Source organism: Mustela lutreola, chromosome 10 (assembly GCF_030435805.1).
Source record: "Mustela lutreola isolate mMusLut2 chromosome 10, mMusLut2.pri, whole genome shotgun sequence".
Taxonomy (NCBI): domain Eukaryota; kingdom Metazoa; phylum Chordata; class Mammalia; order Carnivora; family Mustelidae; genus Mustela; species Mustela lutreola.
The window spans coordinates 61,880,226-61,907,100 of NC_081299.1; the positions used below are offsets into that span (position 1 = coordinate 61,880,226).

The window sequence follows — 26,875 nt, forward strand, 5'->3', positions numbered from 1 at the left end:
TAATTCTAACAATAACCTGTGGTTTAGGTTCTATTAGGATAAGATATATGCTCAACATCACACACCAGTAAGAGGGACAGTCAAGACGTAAGTGCATGCCTCCTTGTCCCCAAACCCCATGCTTATCACCATTACACGATGTCCTCAAGGCTTCATCTTACATGTACAAAAATTAATACTCACAGAGGCAAATTAGCTTAATTAGGATCGCTCACAGAGTTAAAAGCAAAACCAGACTGGAAATTAGGCCCCCACATCACATTTCCTTGTTAAAGGAATTTCTTTCTTTTCTTTTTTTATTTTATATTTTTATTTGAGAGAAGGAGCCATAAGAGAGCTCATGGGAGAAAGCGAGAGCACAAGCAGGCGGAAAGTGGTAGAGGGAGAAGCAGTCTCTCTGCCAAGCAGGGACCCGGATGTGGGACTCAAGCCCAAGGACCCCAGGATCATGACCCTAGCCCAAGGCAGATGCCAGCTGACTGAGCTACCCAGATGCCCCAAGGCCAATTATTAATGGTGATACTGTTTCAATTTATAGAAGCTCCCTCCCCAAATGTTCTGATAAAAAGATAAAAGTATGAACTAAATTTGCCACCAGATCTCAATCATTTACCTAATTGTGTCATAATTTAATATTAAACTAAGCATATTCATTCTATGGTGTTTCTTAGTGACTAGGCATTGTGCTCTGTCCTAAAGACATAATAATGAGCAAGATAGCAATTGTCATTAATCCATAATCCTTATTTATTTGTACAATAAATGTTTACTGAGTCATCTATACCATGACCTCTTTTATCTCCAGTGAAATCGTATTTTGAGCGGCCTCATTTATTGATTTGTTTGGTGCATATCAGTTGGGTGGCTACTGATTAGCTGTCATCGTGCTAAGCATGGGAGATACAATGGTGAAAAGATACAATTCCTGAGCTCAAGGAGCTTGTGATTTACAGAGGCAAGCAAATAAATAGGCAATTAAGTATAATATAATACCATATTATACTACAATACTACAATAGCACCATGTGCTATTGGGAGTACATAGGAAGGGCACCCAGAGCCAGTTCATTAAGCTAAGACCTAAGGGACACTAAATATAATGTAAGAAAAGAGGATACGTACAAGAACATTTCAGGAAAAAAGGATCACCTTTCCGAATTTGTGATTGAATCATAAAAAGAAGTGAAAAGTCCAGTAATTCATCTCTTTAAAAATTATTCATTCATTTACCAAAGTTTATGGAAAAGCCTAACACTTCTTTTGTTAGCTTATTATTGCCCACATGGAATGTTCAGTACATCTGTTCATGAGAATAAGTGAGTGAAGGTTATCACATGCCGGACAGAATGCCTGTTGATGATCTCTAGTCATATCCCTTTTTTTCTTGATAAAGTATTGATAAGCAATAAAGAACTTAAATCCACAAATCAAGACCATGGTTATGTAAACTTTTGAGGCTGACACAAAATCTTATTTAATTTAAGCCTCATTCAGGATGAGAGTGAGAAAAAGCTATGCTCTAAAATTGTGCAGTCCACTATGGAAGCTACGAGACACACGTGGCTACTTAAATTTAAATTTATATGAACTGAAACTGAAGTAAAAGTTCAGTTATTCAGTCACACCTTTTTAGTGCTTAATAGCCACATTTTAAGTGTTTAATAGGCATATGCTACCATGTTGAACACTGCAGAACATTTCCATCATTGTAAAAAGATCTATTAGATAGTCCTACTCTAGTGCTAGATTACAAGTTTTGCTCAGTCATTGATAATCATCACAGTGCTGAGAAAATGGTAGGTGCTCAATAAATAGTTATTGATATTTTTAAGTTTACCTTTATTCTCTTTTAATAGCAAAGTTTCACTTGTAAAAGTATAAACCAACATGTACATAAATCATTTAACATATTTTATGTAGCAATCAAGGTAAAAAATTTGATGAATGGGCTGACAGTCTCTTTCCTGAATCTGGAATACCAGAAAATTTCCCAGCTGTTGGTGTAACATGGCCACTTAGGCAAGACTGACAAAGTAATCTCAGAGGTGACAAATCTCAATTCCATGACCCCTCATGTTGCATTGCCCACTTTCTGGTGGAGGTGCTAATGAGTGGTATCACTGCCAAGAGTGCACAAAGCAAAAAGGAGGAGGAGATGCCAAGGCCTTGCAGAATCTGCTTTGAATAATGAAGAATTAAGTATCGTTCATCTTAAACTGATTTTCCAGACGCAGTGCCAAGAAGCAAACAGGTATCTTTATAGACTTGATATTAGAGTCTAAAAGGGTTTCAGAGGAGACATTTGGCACCTGCATCTGAGTTTAACTCACTTTATGAATAGTCCCTCCCCACCCATTAGGATATGTATAATTAGTTTAAATGTGTTCACTACACTGGCTTATGTGCTTATACCTGTACCAGCTCAACAATATCCAAATGGTCATAAGGTGAAAAAGTAGAGTTTAAAGATCAGTGATTATTAAGCATTAGTTAATTTGTTTGCTTATTTATTTACCTCATGCCAAAAAGAATTAAAAATTGTCAAGAGTAGCCAATGGGAGAAACCTAACACACCTAGTTTTTTGTGACACAGAAGACACATTTTATAAGTGACATTTCATTTGCTAAATATGTGGGTTTTTTTTTTTAAAGATTCTTATTCATTTATTTGACAGAGAGAGAGATCACAAGTAGGCAGAGTGGCAGGCTGAGGGGGTGGGGGAGCAGGCTCCCCACCCAGCTGAGAGCCCGATGCAGGGCTCCATCCCAGGACCCTGAGATCATGACCTGAGCCAAAGGCAGAGGCTCAACTCACTGAGCCACCCAGGCGCCCCCTAAATATGTTTTGACCTGTCTTTTGTTTCTTTATTTTCTTAGTGTCAGCAAATATAACTGTAGCTAATAGTGGCTAGAAAAGTTTGACAAATGTGACAATGCAAATATTCTACAAATGGCATTGAAAACAAGAGTAGAAATGGAATTCCTGACTCTGCCCTCAACTTGGAACAATTGTACAATTAGAATTGCTGTTGTAAGGAAGGAAATATTAAAATACCAGACAGGCAAAGAAAATGAACTTAAAATTTTAAATACAAATAACCAATAAATATTTAGGAAAATATTAAGCCTCACTATTCATCAAAGAACAAAATTTAAACAACAAGAAATGAGCTGATACACTTGCCTCTCATATTAAGAAAATCTTTTACAAAATGAGAAAGCCTAATACTGGTGTAGATGTAATGAAAAGTCTCTTACACATTGGCCATTGAGAGTGTAAATTAATACAACTCTTGAGAAAAACAGTGTATCAGTATGTGTCAAAAGTCTTCAGCTATGCCCTTTGGCAGGTTAATCTTACCCTTCAAAATATCATAAATATCATAAAATATCATAAATATCAAAATATCATAAATAAAGTTTCAGTCTGTGAAACTGGGAAAGTCATACTGAAGATGATTACTTTGAAGTGTTTATACCCAAATTTGAACATCCTGAAATTGAGGAATGATTAAGTAAATCATACAGAATACAGAGTCGTTAAAAATACATTAACCTGAAGTTTAATAACTTGGAAAAATGTTGATATTTAGGGGAAAAATATTACATAATCATATACTGGATTAGGCATGAGCTCAATGATAGAAAGAGTATATAAGAATACTCAAAATATTTTAACAACTGTCCTTTCTGAATAAGATTTTATTCTAATTATGTTTCTAAAATTCCAAAGAAAACAGGTATGTTACATTTGTCAAAATTAGGTAGTAATTCCGACTGATCCATAAAGCAAAATGTTGATTAACTTACATATAATTTCACTAAATTAGTAAATCTATAAACAGAAGTGAATTGGAGCAAACTTTAGTGTAAGAGAGGCAGTAGTTATAGGTCATATCACAAATGTTGTTAGGGTACAGACAGATGTTGATGACATCACAACCTGGAAAAGAGGAAGTCAACATCCTGGGACTTTAGCCTCCCACCGGTGCAGAGCAATTTTAGGAGGAATAAAAAGAGCTTCAGGTGTTGTTTACAAAGTATTTTCAGTGTGAAGTGGTTGAAGAGAGCGTGGAATCTGGAACAAGAGGTTATACCAATTACTAATTATATTTAATTTTTTCACAAATTAAAAACTAGTTACATACACGCACACACACAGAAATACCTACTTTGAATGATTGTTAGGAGGTTTGAAAAAGCTTATGTATGTATCTACCATGCTGCCTGATACAAAATATGTTTAATGAAAGTACCTATGAACTTGGTTTCCAAGAGAGTTACAGAAATCACTGGTTGCAGAGCAGGAAAATATGCAACAGTCAGGATTCCACAGCGAAGCCCCAAGCATCACCACACCGTAATGGGGAGTTTCAGATGAGCAATATTCAGAAATCCAAGCAGACAGGTAACACTAGGGAGTTGAGTCAATGAGTGATATTAGCTAAAATGATGGATTTGAGGTATCTTACAAAGTTTAGCAAATAGTAACTACTTTATAAATATTAAATCTTAAAATCCCAACATTCTTATAACCAGTAATGGTATTTAAACTTAAAAAATCATCTATTTTGCCCAAGTTAAAGGGGTGCTTTCTGAATTGCAAAGTTTAGCGGCACCCCACGTCTTGCTAAGTACAGGATAAGCTCTTATAGCCTGGATTTATGACATTGTATATCGTCTGGTCCAGTTTGCCTTTCAGTCCTTACTTCCTATAACATTATGTGTATACCCTTCAGACACACACCCCAAACTGCTTGCTCTCTGTATGTTCTTTTGCATGCTTCTTTGATCCTCTTTGTGTTCCCTCCGCTCCCAATTTGTTGAATGAGTGAACAACTGAATGAATGGACAATTATAAAGATAAACTGATAGTATCAAATTATCCAACATTTTGTTTAAGCATTAAAAAAAAAAAAAAAAAAAAACACCTGCATAGAGCTATCTTTGAGTCCCTGCTAATGTTGCACAGATTGATTCTTGATGACTTTTTGTTTGTCTGTTCATATGCTTCTTGGGGCAAGTATGTGGGTTTCAGAACTGACATGTTCGTTTGGTTCCTAGCGGCTGCTGCAGCAGACATGGCTTACCACCACATCAGACCTCCCATTGGCTATTCCATCCCCAAGCCCATATCATCTCTGCTCATGCGAGGGTGGAACGCATGTCCTGAAGTGAGTAATTCTTATTTCCTCTTAGAAAATGTGTTATGGTCAAAATCTGTCACAAATAGTGTAACTCCAAAGTCTACTTTTAGTGTGTATTTTAAGACTGTCAAGGCAGGAAGACTGATTTGCCTTCTGCTCTTTAGTCTCTAATTGCCTCAAAAGTCTGAGTATCTCATCTTTCTTTGCTGCTGCTCTCTGATTTTGAAATGTTTCTCACAACTGATTAGCAAAAGAGAGACCAGAGTATGACAGATGAGTCACAGCCTCATCTCAGCTGCAATTTTATTAACTACACTTGAACCATACTTAGTCATTTTCTGAAGAAAGAAGTTTGGCACAAGACGGATTTGTGTTGGCTTTTCACCATGAGGCAGACCTTTAGCGGAGACTCCGTGACAAGTGGTCTTTAGTTGCACTGGCTCAAGCGGGAGGCCAGAGACCAAGTCCTAGTCCTTCCCTAATTCTTTAAGCAGTAATGTGATAAAGCATTTAGGAACGCAGATGGAGGGTTCGAGACTATGGACGGAATCAATAAAGGAGGATATGTGAACAGAGAAAAAAATTAAATATGATCATAGATCTAAAAATATTAAGGGTTACACTCCTATTATCCCAGCATGAAATCTCAGACCACTTGTTTACAAGACAGGATTCTTCTTATCTGTACCAGACATTTTGAGAATGTCTGACAAACGAGGAAACTCCTCAACTTCTCTCTTGATAATACTGTTTAGCACGGTGTCTGAGACCCTCCCTGCCAGCATGTTTTGTTGTCTATTGAAATCCTTGGGTTTTAACGTCAGCCCACATTGATTCTTCTGCCCTGAGTAGAGGGAATTAGTTCACATTAGTTAGCTGTTGTTAACTCAGGAAGTACCTCACCAAGGGAGAAATAGAATAAGCCCCAGTCTAGATTTTGGAAGGAGAAAGCCAAGTTCCCCACTTCTTTTTTCTAAAGGTAAAACCCAGACCAAGTCATTACCCAACTGCACAAACATACATGGAGACTCTTAAGAAGAAAAATAAAGATTACTATGGCATGCGGATTGAGTAACCTCAAAAGAAGTAATCTCTTCTCCTGACCATTCTGCTTCGCAGATTGTGTATTTATTGGTGTTGAATCTTTTCTCACTACCAGAAAGCAGGGATTTTGTTTTGTTTTGTTTTGTTTGTGGCTACAACCTCAGCACCTAGAACCATCCCTAGTAGATGTTCAAAAATATTTGTTGAGTACATCAGTGAGCACCACTATTGCTTATCAAAGCCTTCAACATCCTCATCTGAATTGCAGTGTCCAAAAAATAATTTGTCTTGAAAATTATATGGCTTAAAATAGTTTGGGAAAAGCTTTCCTTGCTGATTCAATATGAACCTCAGGCATATTTTCTAGGAATAAGTATGTCAAAAAAGCTAATCTGAAATTTCCTTTTCTCTTTAGTGTATATAACATAAAGTATAACAAAAAATGTAAAGTAAAATTTTAAAAAACTGTCAAGGGTATCCCTTTTGCTTTTATTAATGGACTCTTCATGTTTATGATTATAAATTGGGAATATATGGAAGTTTTCATTTGAAGATAAAAGCAAGTCATTAGCAACTTCTAAAAGTATTTTTGGGGAGGTAGAATGGATGTCACAAATAACACATTAGGAAATAAGAGAACCAGATCAGGGCTAAAGGAGGGTATGCTTAAAGTTAAAAAAAAAAAAAAATACTAAGAACCCAAAACTCAAGTGTTTAGTGGAAAAGTTTCATTGGTAAGCAGCAAAACCAATCAGTCCAGGGCCTGGGCTCTGAGAATGCAGTTGGAGAAGGATGGGGGAAAGGCATAGTAGGAAGCAAAGTCTCTGACTAGCCAGCTGTGTCTGGGCTTGCCGGTCAGGTGGGCCCTGGCTTGGCTGTGGTTTCCATCTCAGCATCATGAAGTTGAGCTGCTGGATGTGATATGCCTGAAACATCATCGCCGTGCCCATCTCAATAGCGTCTTCACTGTGTGAGCAGGCTCAGTGGTGAGGAAAAGGGAAATGGTGGGCTAGTTCTTGTTCTTTCCTTCAACAGTGACTTATGGAGTCTCCACACAGCCCCACGAACAAGTGCTGGGGATTCAGTGGAGACCTATGCTCCAGGGAGCCTCAGTAAGGTCTAGTAGCCAAATGGAGACAAATTGAATAAACAAATGATTTTATAGTTATAAGCCAGACTGAGGAAAACAAGAGTAGATGAGAATGCATACTAAAGGAATTGGCAAGTACAGGACAAAGAGATAATATAGGTCAGGAAAGGCTTCCTGGAAGAAGAGACACTTGAGCTGAGGTCACAAGCATAAACAGGAGTTTGGTGAGAGAGAAAAACAGTCCAAGCAAAGAGAAGGTGTGCAAATTCACTGGGAGAAAGGACACAAGGGAGAGGCTTATTAGGTATGGGAAGCTTGTAGCGACTGAGGGGTTAGCTCTCCATACCATCATTTGAAATAAGTTCATCTTTAGATATGAGACACTAACACCATGCTCTCCTGGTCCTTGCTCTCTAGGTTATCAACTTCATTACTCATTCTTTCTTTCATATTTGTCTTTGCTTCACTCCTTAAACTTGAACCATATTATTATCTCCTATATATGTCTTCTTAGTCAAGACCTACAAAGACAGAAAAGGACAGTGAGAAAAGCAGATATGAAATCCCAGGCAACTATATTTTTGTCCCTAAAGAGTTGCAGAAATATGATAAAAGTAATTGTTTTTTGAAAATTCAGCTGAACTTGGCATGAAAAGATTTGATAACTTACTCAGAGAATTGCATGTGGTTCCTATAGTGAGACAGGCACTGAATTATCTTCTAGTATGATTGGGGTAGTTGAGCATTGTTTCTTAACGTGTGGGCTGCATATTACATACTCCAGTTTACCCGGAAAAATTTGTTAAAAAGAAGATTCTGGGGCCCTATTCTAAAGCTCCTGCATCAAAATGTCTAGGATGGAGCCTGGGACTTTGCATTTAACAAGCACCTCAGCCGGATCTGTGCCCAGTAAAGGCAGAGAACCAGCGGGCTGAAACAGGAGCAAAAGACACTGAAGTCTGAGCGTGCGCTGAGCTGTTGTTGCATTAATCCAGTTGATTACAAGACAAAGACTACAATGGTTACCATGGGGATTCAGGAGCAAGGGCAAACGTGAGAACTACTTCAAAGCAAACAACATCCTAAGGAGGTGAAAGACTGGATTTAGGAAATGGCAAAGAGGAAGGAGCCCAGGAGAGCTGTCATCATCACCGCCTTCTGAGAATTAGCCAGTGACCACAGTACTCCTTAGGCTCTTAGGTATCAGGGATATTGTTGGCAGTGGGAGAAAAAGCCAAGTGCTCTGCTTTAAGGTGAAGATGGTTTTTGTTTTTTGGTTTTGGGATTTTTTTTAAATAATAATAAAAAAAGGAAAAAAGAAAGATAGCTACCAAGAGATTAAAAAAAAACTAACCTGGTCTACAAAGCTAAGGAAACTATCAATTAGAATGAAGTGATTGTGCAAGAAGTTGGCGTAGATGCTCTTCTCACCTTAAAGGCGCTTAACCGAATGAAGTGGGATCAGGGGAGGCAGACAGATGGCATAGGAGCTAAGCTCAGGCAGAGAAGCTGAACAAAAATAGAGGGGAGAGGAGTTGGAGTTAAAAGCAAGGAAATTTTGAATCCAAGGAGAAAACAGAAAGAAGAGAGGGAATAAGGTTAGAGAGTTTCAAAATAAGAAAGTTACATCATTTGCTGGCAATTCTGAATAGGAAAGAAAACAGAAGATAGGCAGAGCATGTAAGCAGAATTTACATTGTTCTATAGTCTTTTAGGCTATACAAATATTGCAGGAAGCAGATATAAAGATCCTGTTATATAAAACTATATTAGAGACTACATAAATATATAAAATATGTAAAAATATATTAGATATAGATAGAAGAAGAGAAAGTACTACCTTTTTCCCCCTAGGAAAGGTAAAATGTAATATTCTATAGCATGAAGGTATGCTTTCAATGTTTTACTGGGATATCAAAAATAAAATTGTTTGAATATACCTCTATCTTTCCAATAAATGTGGCTTTGAATGAGAGAAGCTTATTCTACTATTGCTTTTAAATCTCATATTTATAAGGACATTTAATTCCTGTGCACAAGGAAGAATACTCACACCAAACAATAGTGACATGCTAAACTCAAGAGATCAAGCCTTGAAAACTTACATACTAATAGGTTATTTAGTTTTCAAAATCTTAAGTTAATAACAATTGGCAATAAAGCTTGTTAAAATTCCCTTTGTTCAGGATCCATTGTGTTGATCTTGAAGCTCCATTTGTTCTTCTAAAATGATTGAAGCCGAGATCGCCACCTAGTGGATTTAGAGGATTTTACAAGTTTTACAGAACTAGCTTACATCCCCTGGAAATCCTTAATTTTTTTTTTTTCTCTTAGAGAAATAATAGGTTTTAAAAACTCTACTTAAGATCTAGGATAATTGTCAACATAACAGTTGCAAATGGTTGAAATATAGGAATATGCATATCAGCTAGACTACAGTTAACAAACAAAGCTCAATTTTTATTTTCATACCATAATTAGGAAAACAGATCAGGCACAAATATGAATATATAATCATCTATGTAGAAAGCAATATTGTAATACCACTAATTGAGATGTGTATAGTAATTTCCATAAAATAAACATCAAGTGTAAATCTGTTCAAGTGCTTTTTTCTTCTTTAATCTTTCATTTGCTTAAGGCTTTCTTTTTTTTTTTTTTTTTTGATGTTTGCTTTCTTTCTCAGAACTAGGCAAAACTTTTCTTTCCCATTTTTCTATTTCTCAGAGAAGCAAATTCAGTTAAATGTGTCAAACCTATCTTCTGGCTCCATCTTTGATTTTTGCATTCTATGCAGTCATGTACTTTTACTTCATTGACAACCAAGAGTTCCTGAGGACTTTTCCTCCAAAAGAATGCATTTGGAATGCCTGCAAAGACTAGGGGGTGTTTGTGTGTCCTTTTGAAGAAAGCTAAAATAGAAAATGATGATTAGTTAAGTTCTGCCTCTAAAGGTGAGGGATTAGCACAATCAGCAGATGGCGGATACAGTGTAGGTTTTGGAGCAGAGCTTCCAGTCTCATTTATTCTTCAAGGAATTAGAGGCACCTTATTTCTCGTCTCAAAACTCATGTCTTTTAACTCTGATGAAGAGGAAAGCACTAGATGTGTCTGCACTGCCACTGCACCTCCTTTATGAGCTCTGTCATCTTTATCTGGTTGAATATTTTGAACTTCTCCGAAATCTTGCAAATTACAGTTAATTCTGAGATCTATTTCACTACGAGGACTATTTTCAGCTTCCGGGGAACATGTGATACTCAAATCCTTAGCTGTAATAGTAGCCTCAGCAGAGCTTGAATCATACAACATATGTTTTTCACTTTTTCCATTTTCCCAAGTTTGCTGCATTTCTTTTCTACTACCTTTTAAGGTCAACTGTGCAGTCCTAATTAATGTACTAGAATCTGCCTTGTTTCCATCCAACATTTTATTCTATTCTTTCCCTAATATTTTTATCCCTAGTATTTCAGTGCCATCATCTCTGGGCAATGCCTTTGTGCTATCAGTTTCTTTTTTGTCACTGTTGGTTGGATTCCAAATGGCTTGAGTACTAAGAGAAGTACTGATATCTTTGGGAATCTCTGTTCTATTTTGGTATGGAATAGAATTTTTCTTCATCGAAGTTAGGTCGCCTGTGGCTTGTGTCTCAGAGGAAATGAGAGCGGAATCATCAGTTTCTCTTTGGGGAGGTTTTATTCCTACATCATTTCCCTCATCCATGATACAACGTTCCACAATTTGATGTGATATATTCCATTTGGGCATCAACATTTTTTCCTCATTTCCAAGTTGTGTGTGACTTGAGTGTTGCTCTACATGTTTCAAGGTTTCATTTTGATTTAAGGTATGTTCTTTATTGGTATCCATTTTGTGGCCATCTACAAATTGTGTTTGATTCCCCAGGGACAAAGAAAACTGATTTGGCCCAATGATCTTGGATTTGTCCTGCTCCCTGTGCTCAGTGGGCTCTGTTGCCCCTTGGTCAGTAGACCCCCTGGAAATGCTGGGGGGTAAAACATCACTTTCTGTATTTTCCCAAGTAGCTGGTAAATACTTGGGTACTTCCAATGCAAGGGGAGTTGCACCTTCCACTTGCTCATTTGAAAATTGAGAGCTTGCCTGCCTGTGTTCAGCTATGATGGGTGTGGGTAGAGGCAGTGCTGATGCATTGCTATCAGGAATGAGGCCATTAGGGTGACAGTTGCCTTCCCTGGACCTCTGGGTGACTACAGGTAAGTCATTAGCACTGAGCGGAGGAGTCTTTTTAGTGTCTTGTTGGTAATACGGGGTCTGCTTTGGAGCATGTTTGAGAGGAATGCTCTTTGAAGTGAGTTTATCACAGTTGTTGTTACTCACTGGCTGTTGGGGAAAATCTGCAGAGGACACAAGGTTTATATCAGCTTCTTTCTGAGAAGCTTTAGGTAATTTATGCGGCAGTAACAATACCTGTTTGCATTTCTTTGGGAGTTCTGACAATGATTTTTCTGGATGGACTTTGACTTTTCTGAATGGGTGTGAGTTTAATTTTATCCTTGAATTTTGTTTTTTAATTTTCCCTTTGAGGTCAGATTGACCGGTTCTCTTCTTTTTCGGAATCTGTGGATCAGCAGACCGATTTCCTCCTTTGTTTCCCTCCTGAGGATTGCCACATTTTTTGAGATCCAACTTGGTCAGGGGGCTACTTTGAGTTTTCTGCTGTTTCCAGTGGGTTGATGTTTTAGACGACATCACCAGATGATTTTTTTCTACTAAATCAGGATCACAGAAGCTAACCCTCTTAGGGGAATATGTTTTCTTGATTTTTGTTGATAACCTTGATAACTCTGGGCTGTCCTCCCTCATAAGGAATTTTTCTATTGCGCTGTTAATTTGGATCTGCTCTTTCTTGGCCTTTGAATGTTCTTGACGATTTGGCTTCTTTTCTTTCACGTAATCTTGAAATTGATCACAGGGCACATACTTACAGATAAGAGAACTGTTTGGCTGAAAATAGCTAGGCCTGCTCCATTTTAACGGTCCATAAGGATCATCATATTTTGATCTATGTTTTTGTAAGATCTGTTGTACACAGTGTTCCTCGGGCTCACAAGGCTGGGATGATGAACCTGTAATAAAATGTCTCTGCCTGTGAGGTTGTAAGCCACTGTCTTTTTTTTCTACTGGAGGCTGCCATGATTCATTTGTTAAATGCTTTTCAAGACTTTCTCTTGCCAACACTGAAGCGGATGTTGCATATCTCCTCCTGAATGTGTCATTGTTGATATCTGCTGAACAATAAATGCAGAAATTTAGCACTGAGCAGAGTTTTATTACCCCAACCGAACAGATGCTTAGAAACCTTATGAAAGGTGCAAAAAATGATTCCTCTGATGATGGCAATTCTTGAATACTTCCTAATTTTTAACCAAGCCCACAAAAGACTTTGGGGAGTTTACAAAGCTACCCTTTACGGCCCCATTTTAATAGTTGCAATGCTGAATTAAAAGTTCAGAATTAGAAATAAAAACATTCATAGTTGTAAATCTTTACATTGGTTGTTGGTTAGGTTAGCTTTAAATATGAATAATATCTAAGCTCTTTTCAAATGGCCATCACAATAGTTTTCTGCATTAATTTCCCAGTTAGAACTAAATATTAGGAAGAACATGATACTGTATTGAGTAGTGTTTAGGTTTCAAACACAAGATACCTTCAACCACAAAAAAGAAATACCTGTGATACTACTACTGGCTTCATCAAAGCAGAGGCCATACCTGTTTAATTTCCCATCACTTAATATAGGATTAATTAAATATTTTTTTTAAATGAATGAGTATTCTGGAATATGGTCTGGTCTGTATTGCAGGAATCTCTGTGAATTTTAAATGATACATGTTAATATGATATTAATGATACCTATTAAATAATAATAATGACAAAAAAAATAGTAATATTTACCATTAATTAAGCATCTACTAAGAGCCAGGCACTGTGCTAAATACAGTACCTTCATTATCTCATTTAATATTCTCAAGAGATCTGATCCACTGGACAAGTCCTGTTGTCCTATCACTTTCATAGATGAAGAAAGATGCTTAGAGAGGTGAAATGCTTCTACCCATCACATTTCCACATGTCCATATCGGCAGAACTTGACCCAGGTCTGTCTGACACTAAACCCTATCCTCTTAAGTACAATGCATGTTAGGTTTAAAATAACATCTTCTCAGTATACTTTCTCTTGTCTTCTGAAGTTGTTTGTTTTATCCAAAGGAAGAAAGGAGTATTACTGTTCAGAGATCGAAAGGAAGACGTGAGCTAGTCTTCACACTAGCATCTGACTCTTAAGATTTGCCTTCAATTTTCTGGGGGACCTTGGGGAAGCTACTTACTCAATGGGTATCAAGAGATAAGACTTAGATGGGAATTTTATGTGGATATAAAATTATTCTGGGGAAAGAATTTTAGCTTTTATCAGATTCCAAGAGAGTTCTGTGACTCAAAGATAAATATTCAGAACTATCATCTCTAAATCTTCCCTACTCCTGAAATACTGTGATTCTGTGTTTCCAAGTTTGGAGACATAATAAGAGTGACATTGACTCTTACTGACTTCTCTTCAAAAGCAAACGTGGCCTTGGTTGTTTTCTCCTCCAATACCTAATCATTCCATCTCCAGTACAATGCCTGACATGTAGCAGAATTTCAAGTTTTTCTCGAAAGTAAATGTATTGATTTGACAAACAACTGTGTTCTCTGTGTGAAACAAGGGACTGGGTTTTAAATGGTTAAGAGACAACATTCCCTTCAGTAAAAGGGTTTCCCACAGAAAAGTTAAGGCATTGGACAAAGCTAAACAACTGCCTGAAGTGTGGCTCTATTGAAAGGGTAAGTGTTTCTTTCTTTCTAAAATAAAGCCAGTCTGATCTGGTTTCTATGACAGACTTTTTTTTTTTTTTAAACTTTGGCTACTCCTCTCTTGAGTCAAATCATCAGACCCTAGAAACTAGTAAGAACTGGAGTCGGGGGAATGCAATGGCCTGCCTTATGCCACACATGAAATAACATACAGTTTCATTCTTTTCCAATTGTCCCCAAATCCATCTTAAGGGCCATATCCTGACAGTGAGAATTTCTTGGTGCTGTACCTCCACCATTCATATTCTGAGAGAAAGCTCTGCTCATTGTAAACCAATTCAAATAAATGACAGGAACCTCTTTACAGAAAAGCTGTCAAAGTTTTCACTGCTGAGCCTGAAAGCATCACCTTACTATTCAGGAAGGAAAAGGAAGACATTTAATTCATTGCCTCCACCTAAATATTGACATTGCCCATGTACAGTGGGTAGATGTCATGGCCAGATTCACTTGGCTCCCAACATGGGACGATGAATTAAGTCCTGACTTTCCCTGGACTGGAAAGTTATCATCCTTGACAGCTCAGCAAGCAAAGTGTGTGTCTTGACATCATTCCTGAAATGAATCACTAGCATTAGAAGGCCCATTCTTCTAACATGTCATGCTCTGAGAAGGTTGCTTACTGCAGAATTGGCATTAGAGCTCGAAGGATGTCGGAATAGAAGCCGATACTCAGCCTCCCATAAATCTTAACAGCATATTGCTATTTAAAAGCCTGCTTTTCTTTAAAAAAAAAAAAAAAAGAAGAAGAAGAGGAGGAGGAGGAGGAGGAGAAGAAAAAGAAACTTGTTAGATGTTGGGTCACAAACTCACTTTCCAACAGGCATAAGATATACTTACTCTCAGCTCCTGAGGGTGGGGGAGTCCTCATCTACACCTTACCCCAAACATACATGCAGATACATACAGATCTAGTATCTTTAGAAGAAGGACAGACTGGTATGACACAATGATTTTTATAGCATTCTACTTTTAAGGAAATTATGTCTTTTGGAGGAATTTAAACAGTGGGATCCTCTGAAACAAGGCAACTCACCTATTGTTCTTGTTACATGCTGTGGCAAAGTTGGAGGTTGGACTTCCCCAGGCTCATGATTCCTTAGCTCTTTAACTCTCTTTGGACAATGTCTTGTAAGTAAGCCTGCTTCATTAAAAGCTGCCATATTCCCAGGAGGCTCTGAACATCCTGACTGCAGCAATCTGCCACCAAAGCAGAAGAAAGTGCTGTCTGCCCCATGGTCTTTACCTTTCAGGTTTCTAAATGATCCATCAGGGGCTGTGGACTCAGAGGCCAGTGCTGCTTCATGGCTGTTTTCCTGTAAAAGTGGCATTTCCTTTCTGGACCCCACAATGGACATGACCTTTATCTCGTTTTCCTGAGTTAAGTGGCAGTTACAGTATCCCTTAGCGTGGTAATTTCTTGCCTCATGAGCACACAGGGATTCATCGAAGGCTCTGCAACAAAGGTTTTCTGATGTGTGTTCATTTGCTCTGCCTTGTTGGAGTTTCCAGTTAAATACAACTAAACCTAGGCAAGTGAGACCAACAGCTCCTGTGACAAATAGAGAGACCATTAAAAGATAACATCAAAGGAAGAAACATATAAATCACCAAATGTGAAATCCGCAAATATCAAGGTTAATGGTTTAAAGGGCATCAGAATGGGTGGGAAGTCTGTCTACCAATGCAGACAGAGGCTGTTTAATCAACATTGTTCTGTCTGTTAATTTGGAGCTCTCTTTGTAGCCTATTAAAAATTATAAGAAAAATACCATCTGGAATGCCTTTGGTGGAAAAAAGGAGTTTTTTTTCATGGACTGAGATTCATTCAAGATAAAATCATTCTTGCATTAAAATCTTCTGCCTGTAGGAAACCAAATTTCCTATTTCTTATTAGGAAATAGTAGACTACATTTAGTACATACCCTGAAATTCCCATATATCATAACCCCCTCCTATTGTTGTATTTTTTTCATCCCTAAGATTCACCCCCTACCCCAGAAAAAGTCATTGACTTCTGATTAGCATAAAGGCCAAATCCCTGGGCATCCAAGTCTCAGCGCAATCTGGCTGTAACCTCCCTCCTTTGCCTAATTTTTCATTTTTCATTATTTAAACACTGTATTTCAAACTCTTCAGTTCACTAGTCTTAAGGTATTTCTAAGGTTTTGTGTATGCCCCTCACATACACAAGGTTTTGTGACTCTTGCAGTTTTTTCCCTTATCTCTGTTTATTTGAATTTTTTTCTAAATTTATTTATCCTTTAAAAACTAAATCTGTACCTCTGAATTTCTCGATACCTTTGCTGTTTTTTCCATCTTGCAAAGATCACTCCCTTCTATGAACTCCCACAAAATCATGACTGACATCTAATCTCAGACTGTCTGGAACTGTCCGTTCATGTTCTACGTATGTATAACTTATCCTCTGAATAAACCTGCAAAGGGTAGTGTTTCTCAAACACACACAGAGTCTCACCTGTTTCTACTTCACCGTTTCCCATCTTGACAAAAGGCATGCTCAACTGCCTAGATGTTCAAACCAAAGTCTCTAGAGTTATACCCCACTTCCCTCTCTGTCCTAGTCATTTCCTTTTTTCTTAGCCCTTATAACAGTATAAAATTACTGTGTTTGCTTACTTGCTTGCTCGTTCACTGTCTGTCTTCCCCTGCTAGAATTAAGTGCTGAGAGAAAATGGACCTTTACAGTCTTGTTCGACATCTTATCTCCAGTACCCTCAACTCTCACACAGGCTTACCGGAATGTTTATTGAATATTCTTAAGTAAACAGAAGGGATTCTGTTTATGAGTTTTCTTAATGAAATGCACTGAGTGGTCTAACTTTACAAATCTCCAAAATGGTGATGGGGTAGACATGGTGTCAGTATCAACTAAGTTAGGAGCTCTGTTTTCTAAGTCCAGCTCTGACCACAAATTGCTGTGTGACCTTAGGCAAGTCAGTTCCCCTGGAGAACTCAGTTTCCTGACTCTGGAAATGAGGACAGTGAAAGAGATGAGGTCAACATTTTAGACTTTTTGATTGATTGCACCATGCCTGGTTCCCTCTACTGCAGACAATTTAATGAAAACATGATATTTTTTGAACTTGAAAGAAAAGAGAAAGTATCAGGCCATGATTTCTTCATTTTTCTGTTAAAGATGAAGATTAACCAAAGTGAATAGCAGCCTCTGGTAAAAACCATCAAGCTTTAGGTAGTTTACCAGATCTTGAGGTCTTATAAGCCCCACTTTAATTTTTTTGTGATAGTATATTCTTAGTACTATCACATTTTGACATAACTTAATCTCTATTAAAGACACAACAATTTTTTTAAAAGCAATAGCAAAACTTAGATCAGACCCTTTATTGCCTAGAGCTAGGGTAATTCCAAAAAAGACTTTTGGCTTTAAAATATTAAAAACATACAAAAATAATAAAATTTTAGAAACACTTCATATGTCTTACAGGGAGTAAGAAAACTCAGGATTCAAAGCTTTGTTCTGACACCTTCCTTGAGCAAGTTTTCTAACCTCTCTGAGCCTTATTTTTTCTCCCCTATTAAATGAGAATGATTAATACCACTCAGTAATTAAATGAGATAATATATGTGACATGTAACACATAGTAAACTTTGATCATAGGTTCAGTGAATCATCATTGTGGTTTATGGTTATGATTCCTACTGCTGTTGTTTCATTTTGATATTCCCTATTAGGTCCTAGAAGACTCAGCTGTTGTGTGTGGGAGGAGAGAAAGTCCATACTATCACTTGATATGGCTGATGCAGTTACTAAGCCAAATAATAAAGAAAAGAAAGATCTAAATTTTCTTAAACACATGCATCAGCCATTGAAATGAGAGTAGGCATAATCTGATTATAGGGTGAAGTTTTCCCTCTAATTGCATCTAAATGGCAAGGATCTACTCACTGTCCTGCTGTTGATGCTAGAAGGGTGTGTGCATCGCATTGCTCAGGTATGGTCACTTTCTATCAGTGCAGAGAGCAAAAAGCAGCAAATGAAGCTTGTAGGCAGGCTGAACATGCTATTAAGAAGATAGTTGAATTTTCATTGCCATGGGCATTGTTGCTATTTTTAAAAAGTGTTCTAACAATCTTTCTGAGTTGGAAAAACAACAACAACAAAAAGCAAAATTTAATGATAAGTCCTTGCTGGAAATGTTACAGCTTCATGAAATCTTTCTCCTTTCATCAACCAATTCACAGAATGGGAGGTTTTAAGATATTAGAGTATGATGCCAAACAACCACTTATTAGTTTTCAATTCACTGAATTTGATTTTTTATATTCTCTGGAATTTTGATGATTTTTCTACAGCCTAAGAAAGAAAGGGATTCAAGGGTCAAATTATAGTTCTAAGTCTTTTCCCCACAATCGACAGTTATAGGTTATTAATTACATTTTTACTTCAGAGGGACTAGAATCTTAATAGAATAAATTGTATAGTAGGAATTTTTTTAAGACAAATATTTCCTAAAAATATTTTAACAATCACTCAGAGAGATACCTAATGATAATTTTACACATTATAACTTGTGTATAATCATACTTATAACTCATCAGAATTTGTCCATGCATAATAAGCTTCCTATTATTTTGACAAAACCTTTGAATCTTCCAGAATTTATATCCATTTCTATAGTAATGTAATTTGGTAGTAAATTTTTTCTGAAAATAGATACAGAAAATACCTAGAAGATATTGAAAATTAGTCCATTGTAATATTTCCAAAATGATGCCCTACAAAACACGAATTTAATGAAATCCTCTGTGAAAAAAGAGTTAATGATTAAGTAAATTTAAGAAACATTCCACATTGTATCTTCCTCTTAATGATCATAATGCTCATTAGAAATTAGAAAAATGCTGCAGTAAAGAAACCTACATCACTTTGTTTAATCCACCATTACCCAAATCTCTTTGAACCTCACAACATGTTGTTTTACATGTGCATCTGTGTATGTTTTTATTGGAATATCTATTAATTATTCTGTAGAACTAGCACTTGAGTTCTACTATTCTAGTACATTTAAAGTAAAATTCCCTGCCCTGTTGCTTTTGTCTTTTATGGTAAATTATTTCTTAACACACATAATTACTGACATGGTTACATAGTTTTTGAAATAATTTATCTTTCTGGGAGGATTTAAATTCACTTCCAAGTGAATCAGATTACCGCTGATGGTAGTTCCATTGTTTAGACCGGACACTGGTGCCCATCTATTCTGATTAAAAGTGTAACTGTCAGGAGTTAAAAATCTGATGTTCAAGTTTTGCTGGAAACCTGCTATGGAACAATTATTTATAGCACATATTCAAAATACATCAGTTCAGTCCTGGATGTCATTTGCAAACCTCTGGTGTTCTCGCTTTGGGGCACTCCCCCCACCCCCCACACACACCTCATCACCATGGTTACCCACAAGTGCAAAGGATTTCACCACACACTGCAAGCATAGGGGGGAAACACACATCCAGGTAGATAACTCAAGAAATCTCATGTATATTTGGTCTTTGACTAATGATATTAAGTATCACTTTATATCATTCACCCAGTGAGAGGTAACAATAGTTGATGTATAGTTAAGAGATGTTTAAACTACCTTAGAAAAATTAAAGAGTTGAAAATTATCTTCTCTTTAGTCAGTCCGGGGAGGTATGGGCCAAGTTTATGAATGAGTTGATAAACAGAAATCTCACAAGAATTCAAAACCCCCAAATAGGCGGAAAGCAAGGCACAGAGAGGTTAAATAACTTCCCCAAGGTCGCAGAGCAAGTAAGAGGGCAGTCAGGATTCAAACCTGGGTGATCTAACTGCAGAGCTCATACACTAAATGTTTGTGCTGTACAAGCACTCTAGAGCAGGATGCATGTGATTTCCATACTACCAACTCCTCGTGCACCTGGTTAAGCCCACTGATTCTTACTATACCACAGAGGGGCACACGGACGAGAGCACCTTGAAGAAAGAGACAATGTCTCATCACTTTTTAATCCCTATTTCTAGTGTTTTAATGAATGTCCCAGTGTTTCGTGACAAATGGAAATTGATAAAATGTAGATACTATTCCTGCATTACAGACAAGAAAACTGAATCTGAATGGTAAGGTGACTGACTCGGAATTACAGTGGTTATTATACTAAGACTAGAGTTCTTGAATTCTGGTCCAAGACCCTTTCCTCTGTTACACAGCTTCTCTGCAACAGGAAATTCTTACAACCTGTTCCAGGTCAATCAACATCCTCCCACATCTACTGACAACCTCTCCCTTCCACAAGCCCTGGAAAATTTCCCCAAATCGCCTGGGAAAGGCATCATTTAGTGTATTTTAAGAGCATGGAAATGAGCTGGGCACACTTCTCCCCGGCATACCTGCAAAGCCAAGGACAGTCAGCAGAGCCACATCCTGCCCCGGGAGGAGGGGACTTCTGTTCTTTAAAACCAGAGTGAAGTTGGAGACCTTGGAGTCACAGTTGGTCTCAGACAGCTTTAGCACACTCTTTGCGGTGGCCACAGCCGCGGCAGATGGCTGACAACTTAGGTCCTGGGCATTCCGGAGCATGCGAGCCGAAGACTTAACATAGTTTCTTAAAAACCGGGCAAGGGGGTAGAGATCACAAGAGCAGCTCCACTGGTTCTTATCTAAACTCAGAAGGATTAGCTGCTTCAGTGGAGTGAAAACATCTGGCATGTGGGCCAACCTATTTCGAGAAAGGTCCACTTCCTGTAGTTGAGGAAAGGGCTGGAAAGCATCTTTCCCAATGTAGGAAATAAAATTGTTAGATAAATCCAGATGCCTAAGACGGTGCAGCTTCACGCCTCCGAAGGAAGTGCCTGTCAGGTTAGTGATCTGATTCCCATCCAGGTGGAGCCGAGTCAGGCCCTTGGTGTTCCGGAACCAGGACCCCCGAAGGGTATGCAGAGCATTATTGCTAAGCACGAGCACCTGCAGACCGTGAAGCTCGCTGAAGGTGAGATCAGTAAGCGAAGAGCTGGATATTTGGTTGTGCTCCAGCAACAGTGTCCGCAACCCTGAGAGGCCATGCAAGGCATCTTCCCGAACGTCCGCGATGCCATTTCTGCTCAAGGAGAGCAAGGCAAGATTAAACAAGAGGGAGAGATTTGTGCTCTCTATGGCGGAGAGGTATCCATCAGTGATGATTAAAACCTTCGTGGTCGCAGGGGCTGCTGTGGGGAAGAAAAGCACAAACTAGCAGCAAGATACACACAAGCGGGAGGGGAGTGCAGTGGAGAGCAAAGATACTCAGTGCCCTCTGAACAATCTTACCACCTGGGTAAGAAAAACAAACAAAATGAAAAAAATTCCCTGATTTCTCGGTTTAAGGGGAAGCTGGCTCTTTATCAGAATGATGGATTTTTATGTTCTTTGTTTCTATGACATGTTTATTTGAGAAACATAAACCCATCTGTTCCTTTCGATGTCAAAGTTAATTCACTGTTTGGAATTATCACCATCAATTTTTGTTTTTGGTTTTGAATTTGGTTTTATTTTTGGTTTTGTTTTTGAAAGTGGCATTTTAGGCTTCCTCTCTGTGAGGCTGTGTACTGACCCACTCCAGGCCTGCCAGCCCAAGACAGATTTATCCATGAGCCACGCATGTGTCTAAGTTTCATGGCCAGTTTTCCACGAGCAGTGTATATTTATGCTGTGAACTCAGTCATCTTTTCTCTCAAACCTAAAGGTAGAAGTTGGGTGGGAGGAGTGAGAAGGAGTGTTGGTTTCTGCTTTTTAGCTCCAGGCTAAAAGTTGGCAACTCAGTGAGGATCTCTATTCTCTCCAGACGAACTGAGGATCTGTCAGTGGAGTTCTCATTATAGTCTGGGCCATCTTGGCCTCCACTCTAATATCTGTTCCCTCCAATGAAGTACATCATGTGATGACAGGTGGTACTCAGGGCTTCCAACTGTTAAATCCCTTCACCATAATCACCTCAGAGCTATCACTGCTCTGTCATTAGAAATCAAAGCGTTTTAACTCAATAAAGATGTATTATAATCAGGAGTTATTGTAACACATCTTTATCATGCTAAAATTGTTTTGACTGCAAATGACAGTGCCATAAAGATGGAAGAGTCCATTGTCCCTGGGAGGTCTACAGGTGATATTAGAACAATCAACCAGGGGGGAAGCAAATCACAATTCCCTTATGAAATTCAGACTGTACTGCTGAAACAAAGAGATTTCAAAAATGTGAAAAAGGGATTTTCATGGTGTCTTCTTTTGGAAGAATTGCTCCCATCTCTATAGCACAAACAAGCTCAAACTGTGGTCTTTTTCTGTATAGTATTTATTGCTGATTATTTGAACTCTATTAATTCTGGCCAGTTTAGCATTTTGTTTCTCTCAGTATTGTTTTTGATATGGGTTAAGGGAGTTTTATTTTTATGGATCCCCAGTTCTCTAGGGATTTGTCGACTCTGAGGGAAGAGGCTATTGATTCTGTCAATTACTTCTTGTCTAGGAATAAACCCGAGCTCCACTCACAAGTCATCCATTTACTACTCTGTGTTTATGAAATTTAACTTCGTGAATGTGGCATTCCGTAAATGAGAAGGAAGATATAGAGGTGCTGCAATGTTTCTTACAGACTTCAGCTATCTCTGATCAGGGGAAAAAAAAAAAATGTAGTGAAGTCAGGAAATCTATTTGAGAGGATAGGAGTTTACTGTTTAAGTGTTTTCAATACTAATTGGAAACAGTGTACAACCAACTACCCTTGAAACGGTCTCTCTCCTGTCAGGGATGACGATAACTTCTCTCTCTTAATTTTCATTGAGTCATAGGATTTTAGAAATGAAATTGTCTTCTTTCACTCCATCTTAACTCAGACTTGTTTCTGAAAATTTTCCATTGGCAGAGCTTATAACTTGTTTATCTTCTCTTGGATATCAGGATGTAAATCACATTCTCCTCAAATTTGTTAATAAGGTGTCTTATTAAATTGTTGACTTAAGCAAGCAATATGTAATGAATACAGGCAGTGTATCTTGTTAGCATTTCTACAGCTCATTTACCACCAATAAAAAAAGACTAGACTTTCAAAATTAGATGCACTTTGATAATAATCTGTTTTGCTAGTACATCACTTAATCTTACTAATGCTGAACAATTGCAGTTCAGGTTTCTGATTCATTGATATTTTTCCCAGCAAATGATAGGGCTCCAAACTGCACGAAGGATGGACAAAAATATAATTAAAGTGATTTATTTTTTTTCTATTATTAAAAAATGTGTGTGGCCGCATGAAATGGTAGTATTCTTCTGTAATAGCAAAATATCGCAGCTACCTCTGAAGGTAACTTAACGTCTTGCCATAGTTTTGGTTGAGACCACCAGAAACAGGAAGATAATGTGACCAGTCTCTCCTCACTGAGAAAGGCTTGCCCTTTGAAAGTTTACCTCTATCAGGCTGAGCCGAGAGAGCACTCAACACAAGGCAAGCCTCGGCAGCAAATTCGCCAGATACACTTAACACTGCTTTTTAGAGCTATTGGTTTTATTACCTACTATATAGTTTAGCTGTTGACAGAGGGTTACATCTCTGGTGCAAACCACGCATGACGCAGGACAAGCTGCCACCAGCCTCAGTACGATGGCAAAGAGCATGAGCCATCCACCTGAAAGGAGAGAACAAGGCACATCGTGATGTTGGCATTTATTACCATGATTTCAGTATGTTCAGCTCATGAGGCATTTGGGTGATTTCTTCTATGTAATGAGCCACCTTGGGTTCTCACAAGATGCCAGGTGAATAGCTAGAATTCTTAATTCGTATATAATTTAAACCAAACTTCTAAAGCATTTGACCATAAATTTAGAGAGCTCATATGCAGGGCACACCCCTTAGAATAGTTTATTTAAAAACTAAATTACTCTGCAAAATACTGTACAGCTTATTGAGCTTTTGCACATACATGATCTTATTTAGTTCTTTTAATTCTGCAATGCAACTGGAGGCTGAAAGGCTGAAGTTCAGAATGGCTCATAAACCACCTAAAGTCACATAGCTATTTGGTATTTGACTTCACATCTTTTGACTCTCTCTCCAGCGTTCTTTCTAGTTTGCAGAAGTTAATCTCAGGCACTGCATCTTACATAAACACCAGCAAAGTATTCTTTACAGATTTAGATGCCATACTTCGAGAGGGAGTCTGGAGGAGCACCAAGATCATAAGCCCTACCTCGCTTTGAATTCAGCTCTGCTATTTACTGACTAAGGTATCTTAGGTAAATTATTCATTTTTTCTTATTTTTTGCCTTTTCATTTTTAAAATGGAAATAACATGCCTATATTATAGAGTATGTTGTAAAAATTCAATGGAATGCTCTCTTTAAGAAATGTTAGATTTTACCATGATTTTTATGCTTTTTCAGCCCTCCAATGAAATGTTAACATCATTTGGATATAATATTACAAAAAGGCTATGTATTTATAATGTATTACATGATTGATCTAGGGGGGAAAGAAAACCTGAAGCACATTGTAATAAAAACGCTCTACCTATATAATAACATAGTTTGAGAATTAATTAAAATGTAAATAAAACATAAAATCATGAATCCTGTCCTTCGTTCAACCCTCTGTACTGAATGCTTTCTGTAGGCCGAACACTGCTACAGGCACTGGGGATAGAGTAGTGACAACGATAAATCCCTGCCCTCATGGGCAACAAAAATCAGTATGGAAATATCTGTTAAGTCATGTGGAAATAAGTGCTACGGAATAAATGAAGTAAGAAAGGGAGCAGACAGCACTGGCTTGGGGGTTCTAAAACATGGTGAACAAGGAAAGATCATTTAAGCAAAGATCTGGAGAAGGTGAAGGCACTGATCAGTCCAGGTGGAGAAAAAGGCAAATGCAAAAGTCCCTGAGAGCGGGGTGTGCTTGGCCTGCGGTGGTTAGCCTGACCACAGAGGGGAGCATCAGGCAGTAGGGAGGGCAGGCTATGCGCAAGCCTTACAGGATGGAATGGAAAGGTGTTGCTTTGTATCCAAATCAGATGAGCCTCCTAGGGGGCTTTTATGAGTGGTATTACTTAATCTGTAGTGCATTTTTAAATGATTATTTTAGGGGCACCTGGGTGGCTCAGTGAGTTCAACATCTGTCTTCGGCTCAGGTCATGATCCCAAGGTCCTGGTTTGGAGCCCTGCATCATCAGGCTCCCTGCTCAGCAGCAGGTCTGCTTCTTCCTCTTCCTCTGCCACTCCCCCTGCTTATGCACTCTCTCACTCTCTCTCTCTCTGTAAAATAAATAAATAAAATATTTTAAATAAATAAAAAAAAAAAAATGAGTATCTTGGCTACTGTGTTGGTTACTATAGTTTGAAATCAGGGAGCATAAAACTGGAGTTTTGGCATTTTTCAAGATTGCTTTGGCTATTCAAAGTCTTTTGTGGTTTCATACAAATATTAGGATTCTCTGTTCTATTTTTATGGAATATGTCTTTAGAATTTTGGTAGGGATTGCATGAATCTGTAGATTGCTTTAGGTAGTATGGACATTTTAATAATACGAACTCTTCCAATCCATGAGCATAGAAATTTTTCCATTTACCTGTTTTTGTTTTTTTCAATTTCTTTCATCAGTGTCTTACGGCTTTCAGTGTACAGATCTTTTGCCTCCTTAGTCAGATTTATTCTTGGGTATTTAATTCTTTTTGATGTAATTATAAATAGTATTATTTTCCTAATTTATTTTCCTGACAGTCATTATTAGTGTATAGAAATGTAACAGATTTTTGTGTATTTGGTTTTGTATCCATAACTTCACTGGATTTATTAATTTCAACAGTTTTTTGGTGAAGTCTAAAGGGTTTCCTATATATAATATCACAATATCTGCAAATAGTTTTACTCCTTTCTTTCTAATTCGGATGTTTTATTTCTTTTTCTTGCCTAATTGACCCTGGCTAGGGTTTCTAATACTATGTTGAATAAAAGTGGCAAGAGGGGGCATTCTTGTCTTATTGCTGAACTTAGAGGAAAAGCATTGAGCTTAAAGGAAAAGCATTGAGCATGTAGGTTGGCTACCATGTTGGGAATACTTTTGATAGAGAAAGAACAGAAGCGGCAAAAGTAATTATAAGGCAATTATAATAATTCAAAAAGGAGAAGATGGTGGTTTAGATGAAAAAGAGAGGTAGATTATGGACAACTTTTTTATTATCATGATGCAATTTAATATAACAAATTTGAGCTCAAACAAGCTGTCCTGTACAATGGAACATGCTAGGTATACAGAAGTAAATAAACCATTGCTTACTCTCAAAGCACTTTCTACATAGTGGCCTAGTTATAGCCCAAGGAAGAATTAAATAAATCTAAAGAGAGCTGCAAACTTATTTTGTGGAACCACTTGAACACGTTAAGAAGGGTGTATCTTGTGAATTGAGCCTTGAGGGCAGAGGATTTCTATAGGTAGAGAGTAAGAGTTAGATAATTCTAATCTGAGAAAATAGTAAGAACAACGCCCCGCATCGGGCAAAAATCTAATCTCAATTCACTTCTTTAAATTTACCTGAGCTGCTTGGAGTCCATTCCCTGCATATGTGCTCCAGAGACCAGCCAAAGATTTAAACAGAGTTTGTATGCAGATTCTGGGGCTCCCTTTCTTAGACTCTATTCTTCCAGGGTCTCCCCTCATTTTCTA

The 26,875-nt window shown here is 37.8% G+C and overlaps 2 protein-coding genes across 5 annotated transcripts in view; one reads left to right on the forward strand and one right to left on the reverse strand.

Moving 5' to 3' along the window:
• The window catches only part of TNNI3K (TNNI3 interacting kinase), a 319,782-nt gene that overhangs the window by 236,685 nt on the left and 56,222 nt on the right, over window positions 1-26,875 (forward strand). For all 4 annotated transcript variants that reach the window (XM_059135899.1, XM_059135898.1, XM_059135897.1 and 1 more), the window contains exon 21: window positions 5,065-5,174. In XM_059135899.1, coding sequence (XP_058991882.1) covers window positions 5,065-5,174 — 110 coding nt within the window. The remainder of the gene's footprint in view (window positions 1-5,064; window positions 5,175-26,875) is intronic.
• Window positions 9,755-23,831, reverse strand: LRRC53 (leucine rich repeat containing 53). Its single transcript, XM_059135902.1, is given in 4 exon segments — window positions 9,755-12,548; window positions 15,218-15,733; window positions 20,576-21,391; window positions 23,729-23,831. Coding segments are annotated over 4 exon segments (3,771 nt in total). The 3' UTR covers window positions 9,755-10,212.